The 22,888-nt window shown below is 56.8% G+C and overlaps 1 protein-coding gene across 11 annotated transcripts in view; it reads right to left on the bottom strand.

Annotated features, from left to right (window-relative positions):
• Cux1 (cut like homeobox 1) overlaps nt 1-22,888 on the bottom strand; it is a 215,928-nt gene that overhangs the window by 40,216 nt on the left and 152,824 nt on the right. For 2 of the 11 annotated variants that reach the window (XM_090324352.1, XM_090324350.1), the window contains exons 10-20: nt 20,079-20,183; nt 17,386-17,574; nt 13,012-13,070; nt 10,969-11,017; nt 8,233-8,329; nt 6,672-7,343; nt 5,822-5,887; nt 4,839-4,940; nt 3,286-4,115; nt 795-960; nt 259-315 (exon numbers count right to left, since the gene is read on the bottom strand). In XM_090324352.1, the coding sequence (XP_090180478.1) occupies nt 259-315; nt 795-960; nt 3,286-4,115; nt 4,839-4,940; nt 5,822-5,887; nt 6,672-7,343; nt 8,233-8,329; nt 10,969-11,017; nt 13,012-13,070; nt 17,386-17,574; nt 20,079-20,183 (2,392 nt within the window). The remainder of the gene's footprint in view (nt 1-258; nt 316-794; nt 961-3,285; nt 4,116-4,838; nt 4,941-5,821; nt 5,888-6,671; nt 7,344-8,232; nt 8,330-10,968; nt 11,018-13,011; nt 13,071-17,385; nt 17,575-20,078; nt 20,184-22,888) is intronic. The other 9 variants (XM_090324353.1, XM_090324351.1, XM_090324360.1 and 6 more) reach the window with 7 other exon arrangements.

Here is a 22,888-nt window from a genome sequence, read left to right as displayed (position 1 = left end):
GTGCAACACCACGCAGTAGTGAAAAACAACGACTATTCTGCACAAGTTGAATACATCTCAAGGTCATTCTTTAGCGCAGAAAGTCAAGCCTTGAAGGTCATTTCTCTCATGACTGCAGTGACTTGACACTCTCAAAATGATAGAGCTGAGTGTCTCCCAGCTCCTCAAACCCAGACCGGGGGGCCCTTCCAGTCCCCAGCCCTGACTGAGGAAGAGGCCGCACAGACAACAAAGCAGTTGGCAGGAGCCGCTGCTTACCTGAGCTCACGCAGCCCGGCTGGAGGGGGTCTTGCAGTGACGTCACCGAGTGGAGGGCTGGAGAAGAGGAAGGCAGAGTTATGGGGTGACCCCAGAGTGGCCCTGCTGCCCCAGGGAGGGTGGGGCCTTCAGGCTGTGCCCGAGGCTGGGCTGGGAGCCACTGCGGGTGACACACTGTGCCTCGGGCTGGCTTCCTTTCCCTACTCTCTGATTTAGCTACTTGACTTTTACCTATATTTATGTACAAACAGCATTTTCTTAATTGGTAACTCATTTTCTGCTGCTTATAAAATTAGCCAGGCACCATCTTCTTGATTTTAAAGTCTCGAGTCAGTGCTCTGGCCACAGGTTTGAAGGGAGGAGTTCTTTTACCCCAGAACTGCTGAAAGCTGCGGGATCCTCCCCTGTTCTTGTCTCCCATTCCCACCGCCCCCCCCACCCGCTCCCCCCGGCTCCCCCTCCAGGTAGTGGCTGAACAGGGAGTGCCTGTTAGTCCCTGGCTAAAATGGTGACTACCCAACCGCCCTAGACCTTACCTGGCCCCTGCTGCTGCCCCTGCACGGGCAGGACGCCCTGGCCCAGCTCGCCGTTTAGCCACAGCTGCATCCGGATGAAGGGTTCTCGGCCTTTCTGGGTCAGCTTGCTCCACGGCTTTGGTCGTGACAGCATGTCACTGACGCTGCCCTGGGACAGGCCCAGTACCTGAGTGGCAAGCAGAGACAGGAGGCCGTGAGCGCCATGCAGGGGTGCCGGGCCATGGTGGGCAGGGCAGCAGAGGCAGTGGGAACCGCGAGCCCGCTCAGCCATTCGGTATGTGCTATTTCTCACGCGCTGCTCTCAGTCTATCTACCTGTCAGCCCAGAATAATGTGATGAGGATCAGAATGGCACCATTGGGCAGAAAACCTGCTTACACCCCTGTGGCAGGCAGGTAGGGTCCAGCTCCAGCCCCAGCCCCGAGTGGGGTGGATGCAGGCGGACTGCTGAGAAGCAGCAGGGGAAAGCACCTGGTGCTTGGGTAGTATGGGAAGAGGCTGGGGTGCTGCTCTAGAACCTCTCGAGGGGCAAGAGAGGGCAGGCAGGACGTGCCCTTCTCCGATGGCACTGAGCCCGTGGGCTCTGAGTGATGAGGGCGGCCCAGAACGAGAGGAGGGGCAGCGCGTGGGAGGGAGGGGCCTCACTGGGATGACTGACAGGTCTTCCAGATGGCTAGCCATATGTATGGCACCGACACCCCGCCCCGGACACACACGCAGCCCAGACATATTTAGGGGCTGCATCCCATCACCCAGAAAAGTTCTCGAGTTCCAGAATAAACTGTGCTCAGGGCCAAACAAGTTCAATGTTATTAAGTCTGCTAAATTTAAGGCCCGGGTACAAATGTCTATTTAAATGTTCTCAAATGATATTTTTACGTTGCGCTAGAAATCTCAAGGGACTTAAAAGTTCTCATCCTCATTTCTATGCACCCTCATCACCTTCTGCAAAATCAGGGCAGGGATCTCACTGGCACAGCACCCTGTAGGTGGACTTGGGGCGGGGGGTGTGGCCGGCCGGCGAGGCAGGCCCAAGGGGAGGCGGTTTTTCAGCAGGCCCCTCCTTCCTCTAGAATGATACTGGCCTGTATGTTTCTTTTAGGTTTCACACGCTCTGTAAATTCTATTATCCAGAATCTGTCACTAGGGGAGTGCCAAGAACAGAAAGGTCTGGAAGCTCATGCGTGGGATATTACACTTCCATGAGCCAGAAGAAGGGGACAGAAAGTAGGGCTCTCGACACTGGAGGGGCTTGGAGGGCTGGGGGAGCGTTCCCAGCCAGGTCCTGGCCCGACGGGGATGACAAAAGAAAAACAGGCCTTTTTTTTTTTTTTTTTTTTTGTCCTATCCTGGGGCTTGATCCCAGGGTGAGGGCACTGTCTCTGATCTTCTTTTTTTTTTCCCCCTCAAGGCTGGTGGTTCTAGTATTTGAACCATAACTCCACATTTGGCATTTTGGTGGTTCATGAGAGATAGGAGTCTCTCTCTCTCTCTCTCTCTCTCTGGGTCATGGGGCTTGAATTTGGGTAGTCGCTGTCCCTGAGCTCTTCAGCTCACGGCTACCACCCTACCCCTAGGGCCAGACCCCACTTCCCGTTTTCTAGAGGTTCATTGGAAGTAAGAGTCTCAGGTCCTTTTGTGCCCGGGCTGGCTTTGAACCTTCATCTTCAGATCAGAGCCTCCTGAGTAGCTGGGATGACAGGTGTGAGCCACCGAGCCAGCTACGAGTCTCTCTGCCTCTTGGACTGAATCCTCAGATGTCAGCCTTCTAAGCAGCTAGTTACAAGCATGAGCCACTGGGGCCTAGCCCTCAACAATCTTGGTGGTAATGGGGTTTCATCTCAGGGGCTTGTGCTAAGAAGACACTCTACTAGCTTTGTCTTCCACAGAGGGTCTCTTCCTTTTTTTTTTTTTTTGCCAGTCCTGGGCTTGAGCTCAGGGCCTGAGCACTGTCCTTGGACTTTCTCAAGGCTAGAGCTCTACCACTTGAGCCTCAGCACCACTTCCGGCTTTTTTCTATGTATGTGGTTCCGAGGAATCGAACCCGGGTCTTCATGCATGCTAGGCAAGCACTTTAACCACTAGGCCAAACTCCCGGCCCCAGGTCTCTTCCTTTTGACCTGGATGTCCTGTGAGGTAGGGCTCACCCCACTGTCTTGCCCTGCTTTCCTGAGCTCTGGGGCAGGGTCTCTCTTTGAGATGTGTCCAGGGTACATGGCCTTGGACCAAACGGCCTGCAGACACGCCTCTCACTCCAGGTGCCAGTGCAGGCCGGACCCGGATGGAGTCACCTGCTGGCCGGGGGGGAGTAGTGAACCTCCCTGAGCCCTGAGTTCTTCTCTGAAAGCAGCCCGTGTGACTAAGCGGGCACAGAATGGAGGCCCACTCTGCACCTAGCCCACCACGGGCTCAGCAAATGGAATCAGGGACATCCGGGGTGGCCTGGGGCATGAGGAGAGGGTGGACGCCATGAGGAGAGGGGAGCCCCTCACCTTCTCCCCAAAGATCCGCTGGCAGATGCCGTTCTTGGCGAGCTTCTCCTTCACCTGCCGGGTGAGCTCGATGGTGTCCACCTCCTGGTACATGTACACCTCGTACTGCTCGGGCGTCAGCGGGGGCACCGAGGGCTTGGTGGGCTTGGCCAGGGGCGCGATCGGGGAGGAGGGCAGAGGGCTGTTCTGGGGCGTCTCACTGCGGCTGGCTCCGGTGAGGCTCAGCTCTGAGCTTTGCGAATAAGGGGACTCGGCGCTGGGCCACTCCTTCCAGTACTCGGCGGCCGCAGGGCCCTGCAGCTGCCCGCGCTCGGCCCGCAGCTGCCCGCCGCCCGCCCTGTCCTTTCCGCCCGCCGGCTCCTCGGCCTTGCTGTCGTCGGTGCAGGCGGGGTTCCTGCGCTCGGGCGGCACGGGGCTCCACCAGGGGTCCTTCCAGGCCCCGCTGCGGCCCAGCTCACTCTTCACCTGGCGCAGGACGCCCGGCGTGGCTTCAGCAGTGCCCTGGGGGTCCAGGCCCGGCACGTCCGGGGCCTCCTTCTTGAGGGCTGGGGCGCTGGGCAGTGCAGAGGTGCTGGCTTCGGGGGCTGCGGAGGTTTTCTTCAGGGAGATGGCGAGAGGCGAGTAACTGGACACGGAGGACATGGGCGAGGCAGACAGGAGCTTGGGGGTGAGGAGGGTGAGGTCGGGCTGGGACAGCGGTGCTGGCTTTAAGGCAGGGTCTAGGGCTGCCTGCTGGGCCTCCATTTCCCGGCGGGCCTGCTGCAGGATGGAGCGGATGGCGTCGTCCGAGTTCCCGCTGCTGGATGCGGACGATGGCGGGACTGGCTCGGCTGTGTGGAGCAAACACAGGATGAGATTGTGGGGGGACTGCGGGGCATCCTGCTACCTGCGCTGCCTCCCCAGTCCTCCAAACACCGCACGGCTCCAGCCTGCACGGCTGCCCCAAGCGGGGGGAACCACACAGGGAATGGACGCTGTCATTTGTCCACTGTTCACCTAGCAGGATGGTGGAGGACAGCGCCCAGCCCGGTTCTGGCCCCAGAAGGGAACACAGAGCTCACTCTGGGACAAGTGGTGTGAAGGAAGATGGATGGTGGCCAGCCAGTGGCCCTGGCTAGGCAGCTGTGGTTGTAAGGGTCTGGCCCAGCAGAGGGGTGGGGAGGAGAGGGGCCCAGTGCTCCAGGGAGCAGGGCTGGCCTTGAACTCAGAAGCCTCTGGATGAAGCAAGGATTACAGGTGGGTGCTATCACACCTACTTCACAGGTTCATTTTTGGCCCACTTTTTCCCTTTCTTTTCTTTTTTCCTCCCCTAGCTGCATCTGGTCAGGAATCACTCATAGCCACGGAACAAAAGCCAGATCTCCTGCTATTTTAGGTTAAGAAGGTGGGGGTGGGGGTGGGGACTCTTGATTGAGGTTAGGGAGCCACGCACGTCACAAAGCTGCTCCTCTCCACTCACTGCCATTTAAAAAAAATGTAATTACCGCTGACCAGAACACTCCTGACAATTGTCTTAATGATGTGAGGGCCAGCGGCTGCCGTGGGAACCCTACCGGTTTTCTGCACTTGCAGCTCCCGCTTGGCCTGCTCCAAGATGGATTTGATGGCGTCGTCAGAGCCAGTGTCGGAGGCTCGGATGCGGGTGGTGATGTTTCCTGCGGGGGGAAGACACGGCCGAGCCATCAGCCCCACGCCCACTGCCACCACTCACACGGCACCGACACAGCATTCCCACACAGGGCCGGGCCGCCTCGCAGCCGGGGGTCCCGTCCTCACATTCACTGCTCGGGCTGTTTAGAAGCCTTTCCTGCAACTGCTCTGCCTGGGGAAACCTGGGAAGAAGGAGGCTACAGGACTGAGGCGGCCTTGACCAGGAGTGGGAGCATGGGGCGAGCCTCCACCCGCAGGGGCCTTGCTGGGGATTTATGTTGGAGGAGAGAAAGCCTGCGGAGCCCTGGGGATGTGAATGTGCAGCTGTCTGAAGCTCCTCGGGCCCAGATCTTTGTGGAAGCTGGCCAGACCTCTTGATCGTTCACTACCTTACTCAATAGGAAGCGCCACATGAAACCGTTTAAAAACAAGGACACCACAGGGACGAGGCCCCGTGAAAGACGCCCTCAGAGGAGCGCAGTGGGGCCGGCCCGGGCCCGCGGAGAATGGGTTCTGCCGGGAACTCAGCCCCTCTGAGGGCCCCTTGACATATTTCAGGGCTAAAAGTCGGAGGAAGCTGCAGCCTGCTTTGCCCCTGTCAGCGCACACTGTGAGACAGTGGCTTGCTCCCGACGAGCGGGGGTCGGGGACGGGGGGGGGGGGGCAGGGGAGGGGGGCCTGGACTGGGCTCAGTAGAGCGCAGGCAGCTCAGGAAAAAGGGCTGGGCGCCTCGACCCCGTGCTTTGTTTTATACTTACTAGCTCTGTTTTTCCATCAGGTTCCAGGCCAGAACCACACTGCACATTTGAACCCAGTGCCTGGCAACGGACATGCTTCTCCTCCCTAGCTTACTGACTGCAAAGGAAAACACCTGCCTGAGACATACCTTCAGACCCATTTCTTCGTTTCGGTACTTCCTGAAATAGTCTGTTCAGGCTCTGGCCTGGATTCTCTGTTGAAAAACAAGTGTGGTAAGAACAAAACAATCAGGGGTGGGGGCGTGACGTCGCTAAAGAAAGGGCTGAGGGCTTCCTGCGCAACTGGAGGTACGGGAGCGATGTGAGAGCCCTCTGGCCAGGCCAGGAGGGCAGAGCGGGGAGAGCCGCCCCGAGCGAACATTAACCATCCACAGACAGTTCAGTCAACATGGCCGAGTCTAAATTTCAGGGAGGTGCAAATGTGGCTGCAGGAAGTCCCAGCCCAGGGACGGCTGTGGCCTCAAGCCCTGTGCTACAGAAGGGGAGGGTTCTCCTCGCACTGCAGATGCAACTGACTTTACAGCTTTTTATGGTGGGTAAGGGTCATACTGCTAAAGAAGAAAAAAAAAATCTAGTGGGCATAGCTGATGCCTGGTGGCCGAGGGTCATGTGTTCTGGGGAGGAGGAAGAGGAGAGAAGCCAGTGCCCAGAGCTGGCACCCCAGAGTGGCTCCCTACGTGAGGCCTCGGGGCCCCCTGGACGCCAGGGGCGATACCCTCATTCCCTGCGACTCAACAAGGCGGTGATGTCGAGGCTCCCGAGCGGAGGGGCCACGCTCTCCCACGCCTGACCGTCTCCACCTGTGCTGGCTGACCGAGCCCTGGACGTGGAACACCTGGCCGGCTCTGAGGTAATGCAGGAATACCGGGGCACATGCTCGCTCGCTCGCACGCACACACACACACACATACACGCACGCGCGCGCGCATGGCTCGTGGCGAGCTGGCAGGCTGGCGCCGGCCCGAAGCCATCTCTCACCTCTCTGTCTGCCCTGGATGCTGCGCAGGGCCAGGATGTTTTGCTCGTCCGACAGGAACTGCTTCATCTTGTGGAATGGCTCCTTGCCGCGGACCGTCAGCTTATTCCACGGCTTGGGCCGGGCCAGAATCTCGCTCACAGACCCCTGTGACAGTCCCAGGACGTAATGTCCAAAGATCCGCTGTCCGATGTTGTGCTTGATGAGCTGGTCTTTGACCTGCCGGGCGATCTCGGCCGTGTCTATCTCCTCGCCCTCCGAGGCGCTTCCAGCGCTTTCGGATTGGCTGGGCGACGGGGCCATGCCATTGACATCGGGGCTCTGTTGTAATGAACTTGGGGAAGAGATGGAGTTTGTGCTGTATGGACCTGTTGAAAAAATTATGCTTGTGCTTCCTGCTTCCTGGACGGCCTTGGAGTAGAAGGTCTGCATGAGCTGCCGCTGGAGAAGAGAGTTTAGTGCATATTTTCCCGTAGGAGCCAGGGGTAGGCTGGGGCTGGCCAGGGATGAGTTGAAAAAGTCTTGACTTAACCCCGCTGGTGAGAACTGGTGTGTACCATTAGTATTGGAAGCCTGGGCCCCGGGGCCGCGGGGCACCTGGGGAGGAGGGGAGGCCGGCATGGGTCCCGGGCGCCGACTCTCGGGCTGGTCTTTCCCTTTTCTCCTGGCTGACCCTACAAGGAAGGGCAAACAGAATGCATTATGGAGGGATTTCAAAAGGGGGGGATTAAAAAAAAAAACCAAGACCAGAATGCAAATTTGCCCCACAAAAGGGAAAAAAAACAAAACAAAAAAAAAACCACCAAAAAGTGCAGATTTGACAAGGGCCAATGAGGCGTGTTGGTTTGTTTTGTTTTGAAATTGAATTTGTCGAGTCAGCCAAACGAGGCCCCCAGAACAAGCCACATGCATTCATGTTTGCACCTTTCTTGTACGTTGCAGCCTGGAGACTGCCCTCGCCAGAGGGCCACACTGCTAGTGACAGGAGCGGTGACACACAGGGGAGGGGCGGCAGGGCCGGCCTGCCCGAGGAGCCACGTAGTACGCGCTGACATTGGGAGGACCACGCGTGGCTCCCGCCGCGTGCGGGGCCACGGCGACCGCGCCGAGTCCGTGTGACCGAAGGCGAAGGCGCAACACACACAACGCATCCCACCAGACGCCGCCGAGACGCGCTTGCCAGCCGACTGGCCGGGAGCAACCACTGACACCATCACTTTGAGACGAGCACAGAAAGGCTGGGACTGACTGGGGGGACGCGGCCCCAGCGAACGCCTGACCGCAGAAACCGGAGCCCCCCTCAACCAGGGGCGCCGGCGAGCCCCGCGCAGCCCCTCAAACACCGACACCCCGACAGATGGCGCCTTGTCTGCCCCGCACCTGGTCGCACGCGCAGCACAACTAGGAGAACACCGAAAGCCAACATCCTTGGGGGGGGGGGGGCGCTGCCATCGGCCCCCCCCCAACACTCCAGGTCAGCCAAGGTCATCGGCGGCGGCGCGCCCGCCTGGCCAGCTGGCCTCGGGCTCCCCTCCTCTTCCTCGACCCCTGGAAGCCACCTACCGCTCAAGTCGCTGTTGCAGACCCGCAGCGCTGCGTTCTCCGACTGCAGGGCCCGGCTCTTCTCCAGCAGCAGCACCTCCAGGGGCTTGGCCGCGTCCTGGAGCGGGGAGAGAGGGGCTTGCGTGGGCTCACCCCCGCCGCCCGCCCGCCTCCCAGCCCTGCACGATGTTTAATGGACACATGGAAAGCAGTCAAGCTCCCTGGGAATCCAGTGAGCTTCAGCCCAGGTGAGCTTGCTTCTTACAATGGGACAGCCAGCTCCCCAGCACTGCAGCTACAAAGTAATCGAAAACATGTGTGTACCTACGTATGCACAATGTATGTATGTACGTAAGTCTGCTCATTTATCCCACTGCCTCTCTGGGCATCAGAAGCCTGATGCTACTCAAGATGAATTTTTTTTTTCAATTTTAATTAAAACATTTTGTGTGTGTGGGGGGGGGGGGGTTGGTACTTGAGCTCTCGGCCTTGTGTCTGTGTGGCAGGCGCTTACCACTTGAGCCACTGTGTCTCTAGTACTTCCTGCTGTCATTTTTCCCCTCAGGTAGGGTTTTATGCTTCGAGCAGGGGCTGAGATCCCCTGCAGCGGGATAACGGCTTGCTGACAGGTGTGTGGACCGGCCTCAAAGCTGCTGTCTTTCGGATCTTCACCTCTGGAGCCACTAGGACTACAGGCATGAGCCACCACTCCCAGACTATCATTATTTATTTATTTACTTTTTGAACTTCTCCACCCTCTCACTTTAGGTATTTTTTTTAAAAATATTTTTATTGTAATTAATAGAAGGGTTACATGGTATTTGCCAGATAACCAGATGATCATTTTTAACTAATTAATTAGTGCCAGTCCCAGGGCTGGGACTGGGGGAGGGGGGGCGCTGGGGGCTGTGCCTTAGTTCCTTTGCTCAAGGCTAGTGCTCTACCACTGGAATCACAGATCCACTTCTGGCCTTTGTGTGGTTGTGTGGTGTGAGCTACCAACGCCTGGCTTCTTTCTTTCTTTTTCTTTCATCTATTTACTTCTTGTTGTGCCAGTCCTAGGGCTTGAACTCAGGGCCTGGGTGCCAACTCTGAGCTTCTTTTGCTTAAGACTAACACTCTACCACTTCAGCCACAGCTCCACTTCTGAGTTGTTCATGGTTAAATGAGGATAAAAGTATCATAGACTTCTCTGCCCAGGCTGGCTTTGATCCTCAGATCTCAGTCTCCTGGGTAGCCAGGATTATAGATATGAGCCACTGGCACCTAGCATGGCTTTTTAAAATAAAGAGGCTGGACCTTGCTGTTGCTCAGGCTGGGCTGAAACACCTGTCTTGTTTTTGTTTTGTTTTTCTTTTGCTTTACTTGTCCTGGGGCCTGAACTCTTGTGCCTGAGCTTTTATGCTCAAGGCTCTACCTGGCTCTCTACCACTTGAGCCACAGCGCCACTTTGGGTTTTCTGGTGGTTAATGGGCTTTTGTGACCAGGTTGGCTTTGAACCTCGATCCTCAGATCTCAGCCTTCTGAGTAGTTAGGATGATAGGTGTGAGCCACTGGGCGTAAGTGACCCCAGCTGCTTTAACTCGATACTTGCTCGGTAGGGGAATGCTCACGTGAGCCACACCCTTCGTCTTTTTGCTCCATTTCTTAAGTATGGCTTCACTTTTTGCCTCAGCTGACCTGGACTGTTATCCTATCCTACACCGTCTCCCACAAGCACACCAGTCTTATCTGTTGAGACAGAGATCTCACACACTTTATTCTTTTTTTTTCTTATCCAGATTAACCTGGACTCATCTTCCAGATCAGAGCCACCTCTCCCAGCCCTGAAATTGTCCTCTTTATCCTTTCCAGAATGACATCACAATTTCATGGGAATATAGTCAGTAGTTTGGCAAACATTTTTTTGGGGTGGGGAGGCCCAGTACTAGGGATTGAATTCAGGGCCACGGGCTTGTAAGGCAGATGCTACCACTAAAACTACGCCCCAGCCCCACTTTTTATACCACCCCTTTCCTTAAAGACCATTTGCTTTATTGTTCTTTTCTTTTTTTTTTTGAGGGGGGGTCGGTTGTGGGGCTTGAACTCAGGGCCTGAGCTCTTTGTGCTCTGCCACTTTTTTTAATTTTGTGGGTAAAATAAATAAATTTTGTGGGTAATGGAGCTTGAATTCTGGGCCCGGGCGCTATCCCTAAGCTCTTCAGCTCAAAGCTCCCCCGACTGCTACCCCTAGAGCCACAACCCCACTTCCCCTTTTCTAGAGATTAACTGGAGATAAGAGTCTCAAGGTCTTTAGTGCTCAGGCTGGCTTTGAACCTCGATCCTCAGACCTCAGTTTTGTGAGTAGCTAGGATTACAGGTGTGAGCCACGGTGCCTGGTTGTGCTCTGCCACTCTGAGCCACAATGCCACTTCTGGTTTTCTGGGGTCTCATGGGGACTTTCCTGCCCGGACTGGCTTTGAACGGTGATTCTCAGATCTCAGCCTCCTGAATCATTAAGATTACTGGCGTGAGTCACCAGAGCTGGGCTTGGGCATGCGCACTCTCTCTCTCTCTCTCTGTATACATATCTATTTTTTGAGCTAGGGTCTTGCTACGTAGCCTGGGTTAGGCTCCAACTTGTAACTGTCCTGCCTCAGTCTCCCAGGTGCAGTGATGCATGGTATATGCTGCCATGCGCTGGGAGGAGGGGCTCGTGGGAGGGAGCAGGGGAGCCCCGTGAGCGGGAGGCCGGTGGAAGGCCCTGAGCGGCAGTACCTGCAGCGCTGCTCCATCCGACGGGGCAAACTCCATGGACTTGAGGATGCTGGAAGACAAGGCGGAGAGTCATCTCCCAGGGCACCATCTGATCACGTCTCCAGAACAGCCAGCAGGCGAGTGCAGCTGTGCCAGCACCCAAGCCCTGCTACCTGGGGGCTGGAACATCCCGAGGGAAACAGCCAGGGAACTCCTGACCCCGCCCCCAGCTGCTGCCGTAGGCTGGCGTGGAACGGGCACTCATTTGGGCACTGGGAGAGAGAGGAAGTGTGGCTCCCCCTCTACCCATACCAGTGCCCCCTGGCTGGGGCCTTCCTGGCATCCAGGCCGGGGAGGACCTGTGTCCTTAACTGGCTCTGGGTCCCTCCCACTACTGGAGCGAGGCCGGGTACAGCCAGGCGAGAAGCCCACACATTCCTGAGCACTTTGTGCCGTGGGCTCCACCTTCCTGGAGAGCCTTCCAAGGGTGAGGACTCATCATCACCACCAGGAGACACCAGGACAAGCTGCTCTTTCCTTCGTGTGTGTGTGTGTGCGTGTGCGTGAGCGTGCGCGCACACACATGCATTCATGTGCCAATACTGGGACCTGAACTCCAGACCCTGTGCTCTTGCTCAGTATGTTTGCTCACGAATGGTGCTCTACCCTCTGAGTCAAGCCTCCAGCCTGCAACTATATGCTTAGTGCCTTGATGACCATGTCAGAAAAAGATAAGAGTCTCTGGGTTTATACAGGTCCAACTGTCTGCATCTGAACACCTGAAATCGGAAACGGTTTGAGTGTTGCTATGATGGCACAACTGGAAAATTCCAACACATTGCCAAAGGCCGGTGATGCTGCCTGTATAAGATGGGTGCAAAACAAACCAGCCACACTCGGGCTTAGGCCTTGTCCTCAAGGTATCTCTTTCAGTGCATGCAAATATTTCAAAACCTGGAGAAAACATAATTAAATCCAAAATACTCCTCACACAGTTCCAGCAGGAGATACTGAACCCACAGGCAAAGTGCACACACAACCATCTCCATTTATTCAGCAGATACCAGCAACCGGGCCGTCCTGACGCCTTAGCACTGCAGGGAATTGGACCTGTCCTGACCCGGGCCCTGTCAGCCTCACCTTACAGTCCTCCAGACTGCAGCCTCCTGAGTGGCTGGAATTATGTGCATGAGCACTGGTGCATGCCTTCAAGATCTAATTTTTCTTGGGGAAGCTGCTCCTGGCAGCTGTCCTCGGCATTGTTTAAAAATGTATATTTTTATTGTAATTCATAGAAGGGCTACATTATATTTGCCAGGTGGAAGGTGCATTTCTTCACAAACACTGCTACCTTTTTCGTGTCTTGGTCCCCATTTCTCTCCCATCACCCCTCCTCCCCTTTTTAAAGAAATTATTCATGGCTGGTACTCTACCACCTGAGCCACAGCTCTATTCCAGCTTTTCTGGTGGTTAACTGGAGATAAGCGTCTCACAGACTTTTCTGCCTGGGCTGGCTTTGAACCTCCAATCTTAATCTCTTGAGTAGCTACAATTACAGGTGTGAGCTACGGGTACCCGGCTATGCGCTCCACTTTTATGATTTTCTGTAGGGGCCATATTTCTTTGCGCACATCAGAATACATTAGCAATACTAGCAATAGTAATTAGCATGGTTCATTTTGTGATGCTGAGGTCAGAACCCAGTTTTCATGTGCTGGGGGCAGGGGGGGTGTGTGACCTGCCATCAAGTTAGTCCCCAGCCTTTGGTGTTTTGAGACAGGGTCTTCCTGTGTGGCCCAGGCCAGCCCTGGGCGTGAGCTGCCCCTAGTCTCTCCTCCGTGAATGCTGGTTGGGATTGTACACACGTACCCCGTGCCTGACTTGCTGAAATACATGAAACATACAACTTCTGCCAAGCTTGGGCAGGGTAAGACGTGGCAGTGCCCAGGGTGAGGCTATGGGCGGCTGAGGAGCTCAAGCACCCGGTGAGCCCCGTGTGCCCAGCTGTCGGTGGGTGACCCCAGGGGCTCTGGGGGCCCAGGCCACAGACATCTGTGTACTCACTTCAGCTCCTTCTTCACCTCTTCATAGTCAGCCTGGCCCTTGAGTTTCTCTTCCAGTTGCTGAAAACAGAAGAGGTTTGGTTAGTCGCCACGTCTGAGAGTGGACGGGTCAGGATGGCGTGTCCAGAGCCGTGTGGCTGCCCCGCGCAGGGCTTGGACCCCGCACACATGGAAGCACACAATGGCAACACCACTGTGTGTTCTCCTTTCTCCTCCAGCTTGACCTGGCTTGAGCGTGCAACATGCGTGCGTGTGGCCACCTGAGGTTTGACATGTGTAAAAGGAAGGGTGGCCCTGAAGTAGGAAGTGGGGTGGAGAAGTTCTACTGGGCAGAGCGAGTGTGGCAGCCCTGCCCAGGGGACCCAAGGATGGTGTCACTGCCGCCGCCTGCTGCTACAAGCTGGTGTCTTTGGACAGGTTCCAAGTGGTAGGGCTAGCCTTGAGCACAACAGCAAAAGGAGAGCGCCCGGGCTGAGTTCAAGCCCAAGAACCGGCGCACACACACAGACACACAAGCTCTAAGACATTCTGGAAGCGTGTGTGCGCTCACTGGGTGTGGCGTGGCGCTCTGCCCTCCTCGCGGGAAGAGCTTCTGGCACCACAGGTGCTTTTGGATGTCTGCCTTGACCTCTTCACAGGGAGCTGAGCCCCGAGGCCCGGGGCAGGATTCCAGGCTGGAGGAATGACTGCAAGGATTCTAGGTGTGCTTTTGGTTATGTTTGACTAGCTCCCCCCAAACCCCTAACGTTTGCCAGGCCAGTCGGCCTGCATGACCGTGTTAAATCTGAACCCATCTAATGTTGAGAAAGCCGCTCTGTCAACTCTTGGCGCAGCCCTGCTCCCGGGCTCCACTGGCACGTTCCTGTGTGTTTTCCACTGCCGGAAATTACTCTGCCTCACTCACTTGGAAGATTTCTTGCCAGCTTTATACAATGGTTTTCTCGGAGGGCTAGGATTTTATTTCCCCACAAAAGCATCTCTTAGCACCCTGCCAGCCAAATATCAGACACCCCCCAACAGAGCATGCTGGGACCCCAAACATCCTGGTACTCTACCACTGGAGCCACGGCCCTCGCCCGGTTTTTGGCTGGCTGCAGATGGAGTCTCTTGTACTTTCCTGGCCCGATCAACCCCAAACCACAATCTTCTAGATCTCACCCTCTCGAGTAGCTAGGGTGACAGGCAGGAGACACTGTTACCTGATTTGCTTTCAAGTCTTTATTCCGACTTGAATTCAGGAGACCCTGCGGCAGTTTTTATGAAAGCAGTTCTTGTGCCATGTGTGCTGTGGAATTCCAGATGTAGGAGCGGGTGTGTACCGTGTTTCTGTGCGCCCCTGCCCGGGAGCAGCGCTAGCTGCGGTCCCACAGCGGGGACTGGAAAGCAGGACTGGGGGCTGCATCTGATGATGTCACCAAGGTCTCTCCCAGGCCGGGGGTGTGGGTAGGGAAGGGGGAGACGCTCGTACTTGGACTCAACAGGTGCATGGGTGAGGGGTCGGGTGTGTGCGCGTGCGTGTGATTTTCCGTTTCTGATGGGTTTGCAGGGACACACCCAGTGTGGAGGGGGACGGCAGCCCGGCCGTGCCTCTCCCACGCTGTAGCCTTCCCGGGGCTGTGCGCCCTGTGGTCTGGGGAACCTGGCAGGTGTTTGGCGGCTACAAGGCTTATCTACTTCAAGATCTCCAGGTCTGGGTCAGACTTGAGAGGTCAGGAGCCGGGGCTTCATCTCAGCACACAGGGAATCCAGCCCTCATGTTAGCATCTGTCCTGGAGGGCCCTGGGGGAGGGGCAGCAGTGGGGGCTGGGCCTGGGCACAAACTCTAGGTGAGGAGGAGGAGGGTGTGATGGAGAGCTTGCTCTTTCCCTGGCCCCTACGGATGGAAGCCAGCGGAGGCCGGCAGGCACAAAGCAACTGGGCTGGGCTGCAGATCCACCCCTCAGCAGGCAGAGCCACCCGGTGGGCCCTGGGAGGGAGTAGCCCTCTTTCCCCTACTGGGGGCTCCGTGGAGCTCCCCAGGCCTGGGGCGGCGGCAGGGGACGGAGGGGAAGCATGCACAGCCGGGAGAAGGCGGTCGAATACAACACCACTGCCCGTGACTCCCGCGTGGGAGGCCGGCATCCCACCAGTCTTCCTTCTCCAGCCCTATCGTCACTCCTTTCTCTGGGGACTGTTCTTTTCTGAGTGCCGGTGAACAGGCTGCAGGTGACTGCCTAATTCTGCCACCTCTATTTTGGAGTGTTCCGACAGAAAGCCATGGAAGTTATCAAAAATAGCAGCCCTGTCAAGGCAGTCAGCTCTTTCATTAATTACCAGCGTGGAATTAGCCTCCGAGAGCAGCCGGGAGCGGCAGGAAGAGGCCTTCCATTCTGAGACCAGTTTCCACGTCTACTTAATTACCAGTGGTGGCTCACGCCTGTCATCCTAGCAACTCAGGAGGCTGAGATCTGAGGACTGCGGAGTGAAGCCAGTGCTGAAAGACCCTCGTCTCCAACGAACCAACCAGAAAACTGGACGTGGTCCTGTGGCTAGCCTTGAGCAAGAGCTCACGGACAGCACCCAGACCCAGAGTTCAAGCACCATGACAGTGAGGGAGAGAGTCACACTGTAGTCAGGGATTCACTGGCTAGGAACTGTGTCTGGGCCGGAGAGCCAATGTGTCAGCTACCCCAACATTCTAGCACGGTGGACAGAGCCATAATGCAATGTTAGAATTCACTCAGTGGGAGGGCGGGCTCAGGAGCGTCCGGTTGCCAAGGTAACGGGTGTCATTCACAAAGCACCCTCCTGGTCACCTCACCCTTGCCTCCACATCAGAGACCCAGGCCCTGAAAGGCCTCTCATTCAATTAGCTGCATCCCTTTGGGGGTGCAGGGGGTTGTGTGCTCATCTCTGTGGTGCAGTGGTGGGGAACTGGGCCTTTGGTGTGTGTCTTTATTCCTGGCGACAAGGGGTTAAGATAATTAAAATTAGTGCAGCCTTGTTACTAGTGGATATGTTTTGATTATTCGATCAGACAAAGAAGGGGAGCAGTGATTTTGGAGGAACCACTGTCGGATTGTCTCATTAACTGCGCAGTATTAAACAATTCCCCCAAGATACGGATAAAGAACATTAATTTGTGAAACTGCGTTTCATTTTTTTTGTAGAGGCAAACATTAAAACCTTTAACTGATTTAGGAGAAATTGCTTCATGATGAAAGACGGAAGGTCTGAAGCTTGGCTTCGGGGGGGCCCATGCCGGAGCACGGGGCACGGCCCCGAAACCACAGAAAAGGGAAGAAAGGCAAACTGCTTAATAGTACTGCTTCCCAGGGTCAGCAATGGCTACTGCAGGAGAAAATTAGATTAAATCTAGAAATAAAAAATGAATTGCAGTGCTCATGGGGCACGCTGATCAGCGAGGGGGGCCGCTGGAGCCAGGGGGCGCCGCCCCTCAGACTTAGCCCTGGTCGCGCATGGTTGCGCGTGCGGAAGATGAGGAGAGAAGAAGCAGGGCACCCCTGCGATCCCAGCACTCGCCACATGAAGCCTACTTAGGGGCTACTTAGTGACACTTTGTCTCAAAACTGTAGACTCTAACTATATTCTAAAGTTACTTTGTGTAGAAAACTTTTCTTCTATCTGGCCCCGTCTCTCCTCTGTGAGGGAGTCAGTGCCTGGCCTCAGATCCCGAGGGCCCAGCAATCCTCCCGCCTCAGTAGCTGGACTACAGAGGGGGCCACAGTTTCTGGCCTCCTTAACAGTCACAACTCCTCTGAGTGTGCACATGAACGGATGTGGGGGTCCCACGTCCCTCTGCGCACACTCAGGACACCCGGGGCCGTCCCTCCCTTGGCCTGGCCTCCAAGGAGGCGGCTTGCTTCTGATGGCGCAGCCCAGGCCGTCGTGCTCTGCGAATTCCACCTGAGCCCAGGGCCTGCGGTCTCCGATCTTGAGGTGTGGTCCTGCTTTGGTGTGAGAAACGCTCTGCGTGGGAGATGGGGGAGAGCCTGGGGCCTGGTTGCCTTGCAAGGCCACCTGGGCAGGAGGGACAGCACCCTTTTCCCTGTGTCTGGGCGGGAGGTGGCGCCAGGCCACGGAGCTACAGTCGAGGAGCAATGTCAGCCTAGGGGTTCACCCAGGGGACACGGGGCTGTCACGTGGTCCTGGAAGAGTTCTGGGGAGCTGAGTCCTCCAGCTGGACCTACGCTGCCCACAGGGAGCCCCGCGCTCAGGCTCTGGAGCTATAGGGCTGTAAAGCGGACCGGGCAGTGGGCAGAGAATGGCAGGGACGCCACTGTGCCACGGGCACCAGAGGCCCAGGCCGGGGCCAGCGGCGGGCCCTGTGGCCGTCCCGGGGGCAGTGGCGGTGATGCAGGGCCAGGGGCCTCACCTTGAGTGCGCTGTTCTTGGCGCTCAGCTGCTGCTCGAGCTGGGCGATCTGGCCGGCTGAGGTCTCGCGGAGCTTGCCGAGGCTGGCCTGCAGTCTCTGCACGTCTTCCACAAGCTGCGCGATCTCACGCTCCTTGGCAGCCAACTCAACTTCCAGGCTGGAGCGGGTCAGGACCTCAATGGCCTGCTCCTGCGCAGAAGGGAGGAATGACCGGGCCGCCCGCAGATAAGGCCAGGGGACTGGACTTGGAGAGGCGGGGCGGGGGCGGGGGCCTTGTGGACCGGAGCTGGGTCTGGGGAGCAGTGATCGAGAATGTCGTCAGAGCTCATGGATTTTCTACCCTGAGCTGGGAGTCAATGTGTTTTAGATTCGTTCTTAGCTTATCTAGAAGCAGAGATACTTTTCATCGAATGGACTCAGTCTGTGTTTTCACAACAGCGTTCAAGGACGTACAAGATGCCTGCGTGGCTGCCTTTGTTCAAAGTCTTAGGACAATTGGACGTTGTGATTAAAAGAAAAAAAAGAAAACAAAAATCCAACGCCTGAAAAATACTTAACATGGAGGAAGGGGCACTTAAAAAGGAGAAACGTCAAATTATCTGCTTCACAAAGACTGGCTCAGTACTTGTGTCAAGTTTAAAAAGCGATGCGAGGTGAGGTGTGGTGGTGTGTGCCTGAAACCCCAGCGCACGGGAGATGGAGGCAGGGTGATCCCTGCCGCCAGGAGGGCCTGAGCCATGTACGCAGACCTTGTCTCACAAGAAAAGGGAAAACGGGGTCCTGGCTGGGATCATGGACTCCCTCGGGCCTGGGCGGGGCTCAGGTGACGGCTGGCACCGGGCCGAGGTGCTGGCCGTTTCATACACAAGGCTCAGCACACTTCTGGGTAACCAGGCACCCAGGAAAATTACTTTGTCCAGCGGTCTATGGGACAGAGGAGCTGTGGATTGAGCACGGGCCTCTCCTTCCTCTGGCCTGATATTGGGCTCTGCACCCTGGGCCCATTGGCCCCCTGCTGGCTTCCTGATCAGGTACAGCCAGTGCAAGCCGACCCTCCCCCCACTCCCCCCACCACTGCCACCAGCCAGTCAGAGCTGGTGGGAGAAGATTCCAGAACCACTTGACATTTCAGTGACATTTCCACTGTCTTTGATAAAATTAACAGGAGGATAGACACTCTCTACCCAAACACATTGTCCGCCTGTCCTTTCTCCAGTGTGCAAGACCCTCATCACCACCCCCCCCCCCCAGCTCTGGACCAAACCCCATCACGCCATTGAATCTGTTTCCCAGCATCCCCTGGGGCTGTGCCCCATGAGGCAAGCGCATGTGTTAACGACTCCAGGGCTGGAGCCACAAGTGTGTCTCACAGAGTGGGTCCAGAGTGGTTGAGATGGCATTCCCACAGCCTTGGGGGCATGCTCAGGCCGCTGGCTCACTACCTCATTGCCTTCTGGGATGTCTGGACGGCCATGGCCCAGGACTCTGCCTGGTCCCCATAATGGGGCTTGAACTCAGAGCCTGGGTGCTGCCCCTTAGCTTTCTTGCTCCAGGCTGGCATCTATCACCTGAGCCACGGTGCCCCAGGGCCTTTCAAGCCCAGGCTGGCTGAGAACCACTGCCCTCAGACTGCAACTTCTGGAGTAGCTAGGATCTCAGCCATGCACCACTGGCTCCAACTATTTTTGGGGCCTGCTGTCCCCCATGGGGTGTCCTCTCCTCATTCACATAAAGCTACAACAACACCCTGTTCCATGGGGGCTAATGGCTGCCATAGCAACACAAGGATCACAAATGGGAGTCACTTATTTATGGAGTCAGAACTCAGGGTTCCAGGCTACCACGTGGGCTATACCCCCAGACCTTTGCCTTTAGTCTGTTTGTCTGATAGAACGTCAGGCTGCATTTTGCAGGGGCTAGCCTGGGTCCCTGGTCATCTGCTGCCACTCCAAGTAGCTGGGATTCTAGGCATGTGCGAGCACGCCTGCCTATGTGCCTGCTTAGGCTCCATTTCATTCCTTATTGTTCCTGAGTCCACTGGAAGCCAGGACACAACGGGGCCCCCGGAGCCTCTGCTCAGGGAAAGGACACCTACGGCCGTCAGGGCAGGGAACTCGAGAGAGTGGCAGGGCCATGCCACCCTTCCAGGGCACATGTGGATATTGAAGCTGGAGAGCAAGCTATAGGCAGGTCTCATCAGGTCTCATCGAGCCCTTGTAAAACACGCCTTGCTCCATTTACAGGGTGTGAGCCTAAGATTCCCTATTGCCCGAGCCACCCTCCAGCCCATTTGGCTTTTTCAGAGATGGTCTCTAGAAATGGTCTCTAGATTTTGCCCAGGGCTGCCTCCGGAGTAGCGGGGATTACAGGCGTGAGTCTCTGTGCCTGGCAGTAACATTTCCTTTTCACAGAGAGGGAAAGACAGAGACTCAGGGCGATGAGCTGCTTGCTTCAAATCCCTGCCTGAGACGACAGAGCTGGGTTGAAGGCAGAGGCAAGGATTAGGGTCTGGGGTACGGGCAGCACGGAGCCCCCGAGCAGCTGGGGAGCAGGGCGGGAGGGAGCTGGGGAGGTCCTGGCTGTGCACTGTGGAGGCGATGGGCTAATGGATGACCTCGTGGACTGTTCCCGTGAGGATGGACGCGAGCCCCGGGCCCCAGCGGGGAGGGTGGCGGTGGGCAGGGGCTACGCACCACGTCCGGGGCCTTCTGGATCTGCGAGGCCAGCTGGAGGGAGTGGTTAGCCGACGAGAGCTGCTCCCTCAGGGTCTCCGCCTCTCTCTGCGCCACCTCTGCCCTCTGAGGAACCAGGCACCGGGTGAGGGGAGGAAAAAGAACACTGGGCTTAACAAGTGACAATTATTACAAGAACATTCATCAATCCATGCCTCACTGGCTGTAATTGATTTTCCTAAACACTCAAGCTAATAAATGCTTGGGAAAAAAAAAAAAAACATACAATGTGATGGATTTTTATTTTAAACAGTACAAGGAAGAAATAATTGAGCGATTATGACAGTAATTTAACGCTAGGAGTGAGGAGTCCCCTGCTGATGCGGGCGCTCGGCCCACTGAATTTCCCAGACTGAATAACTACGTGGAAACCGAGGCTGCTGATTCAATTTCCTCCCATTCTCATGGACCGGGAGATTTTACTGCAGCCTCACTCCCGGGACGGATTCTCATGGGTATGGCGGGAATTAAAGACACTGCAGCCTCCTCTCCCCACGCAGGCACAATGCTGTGGATGTTTTCCTCCCAGACCGTTTCCACAAGTGTGAGGGTGTCAGTGCCACCCCTCTGTATGGGCCAGCCTGGTCTCTGCCTGTTTAACCCTTCACTGGGGCGACACTGGCATGGCCGGCCAGTCAGCCGGGCTGGCCACTGCTGGGCACCGTGAGCTAAACGGCCCAGGGGTGGAGGGGGGGTCCTGACCCAGGAAGCTGGGGCTCCTGCAAAGCCAGGCTTCCCCTGGAGGCAGCAGCCGGGGGAGAGGCCTGGCAGGGAGTCCATGCCAGTGCTCGGTGAGTCTGCATCTTCCCATCCACAGAACAGGTCTTCATGTTCAAGAGCCAAGTCAGGTGGACAGAGTGTAGTGGCAGTCTGTGGTTCTGGGAGGGACAGCCACTGCCAGAAATGTGGATGAGGGTGCAGGGCCGAGCCAAGAGGCTCGGGGACTCGGGGGGGGGGGGGGTGTTGGTGGCCTTGAAGCCCTGGGCGCTAGCAGGGTCCTGCAGGGCACAGTCATGGCTGCCTAGGCCAGGCCAGACCAAGGGCTGCCCGCCTGGTTCCCAGAGAGCTCCCGGCAAGGCCTCAGCTTCACAGGGTGCTGGCTGACTCCGCCCCTGCCCCATGCACAGGCCAGGGCAGCTGGCATGTGACCCGGATAGCAAGGAATACGTCTGGGTCATGATAACCGCTCAGTATGTGTGTGAATGCGTGAATGGACGTGTGCCTGTGTGACTTGAACTCAGGGTCAGGTCACTGTACTTTTGACGCCTCCCCCCACACGCTGGCGGCACACAGGGCCACTCCCAGCGATTAGTCAGAGATAAGACTCTCACAGAGTTTCCTGCCTGGGCTGGCTTTGAACCCCCATCCTCAGATCTCCGCCTCCTGAGTGGCTGGGATTACAGGCGTGAGCTGCAGTGCCCAGCTACTGTTCAGTACGGAGGCTACAGATTAAGTTGCTCTCTAATAAACAAGGTTAAATGGCTAGACAGACAGGGCTGTGTTCCCGGTGTGGCAGCATTCACCTGTAGCACCTGCGCCGGGGAGGTGGCAGGTGCAGGTAGGGTTTCAGGCCAGTTACACTGAGACCCTGGCTCCACAAAACAACACATACACACAGTGCGTGCATGGGCCACTCTTGGCCTGTCCCTTCTCTATCTAGGTTTGCATCCGGAGGGTTTGTGTGAGAGGTTAAACAGGCGCACGAATAGAATAAAATAAAAACTGGCTGGGAGCTTGGCCTAGTGGTTAAAGTGCTTGCCTAGCATGCACAAAGACCTGGGTTCAATTCCTCGGTACCACATACATAGAAAAAAGCCATAAGCGGTGCTGTGGCTCAAGTGGTAGAGCTCTAGTCTTGAGAAAACCCAAGGACAGTGCTCAGGCCCTGAGTTCAAGGCCCAGGACTGGCAAAAAAAAGAAAAAGAAAGAAAGAGAGAAAGAGAGAGAGAGAGAGAGAGAGAGAGAGAGAGAGAGAGAGAGAGAGAGAGAGAGAGAGAGAGAGAAAGGGCAGGGCCAGACTTGACTGGCAGCTGGGGTGAGGAGCTGGTTCTGGTTTAGCATCCTGGGCAGAGGCCGGGGGCCACCTGTTCAGAGGCTCTCCTCCCTCCCCCAGGGCCGCAGCGTGTCCTCGGCCTGCGCCTACCAAGGTCAGGAAGCAGGAGGCTCCAAGTTCAGTTCCCAGCACCCCCCCATAGGTATGAAGAAAGACCTGAGCCGGGGGCCCCCCTGCTTCCACAGCAGCCTCGGACCCACCAGGCCAGCAGTGAGGAGGGGAACGGCTTGGCTGAGAAGCCTGGTGTGGCTTGGCAGCGGGCTGGGTGGCGGGGAGGGCGTGGCCAGTGGCCCGCTCACACTGGGAAACTCCAGGCAGCGCTGCAGGTACATTTCAGGGTGCTATGCCTTATAAGACATCTCAGCGGAGGTCGCCGCCGGTGAGGGGCAAACATGGGTGTCAGGAAGTGGGGAGATCCCGGGCTGCTCTTGAGCTTGACCTCACAAACCCAGCCCTCCTCACCCACCACACCGGCCTCCAGGGGACATGAGACTGGGAGCCCTGGGCAAAAGCCGTTACGTGCCCCAAAACTAGCATTGACGGCTCCTGGGGCTCTGGTGGGGAGGCACTGCCCCCCACCCCGTCCCCACGGCTGCCTGCGATTCGGCTCTTTCTACCTCCTTCCGCCTCCACGGTGAGGCCCATGCAATCAGGGGCCCCTCCGCAGGCCAAGCCGACCCCTCTTCTCTCCTTTATGCTCCCCACCCCTTCCTCTGCC

This window comes from Megascapheus bottae, chromosome 34 (assembly GCF_031878675.1).
Source record: "Megascapheus bottae isolate mThoBot1 chromosome 34, mThoBot2.hap1, whole genome shotgun sequence".
Lineage (NCBI taxonomy): Eukaryota > Metazoa > Chordata > Mammalia > Rodentia > Geomyidae > Megascapheus > Megascapheus bottae.
Note: the sequence above shows the minus strand (reverse complement) of the source record. Positions and strands in the feature narration are given on the sequence as shown.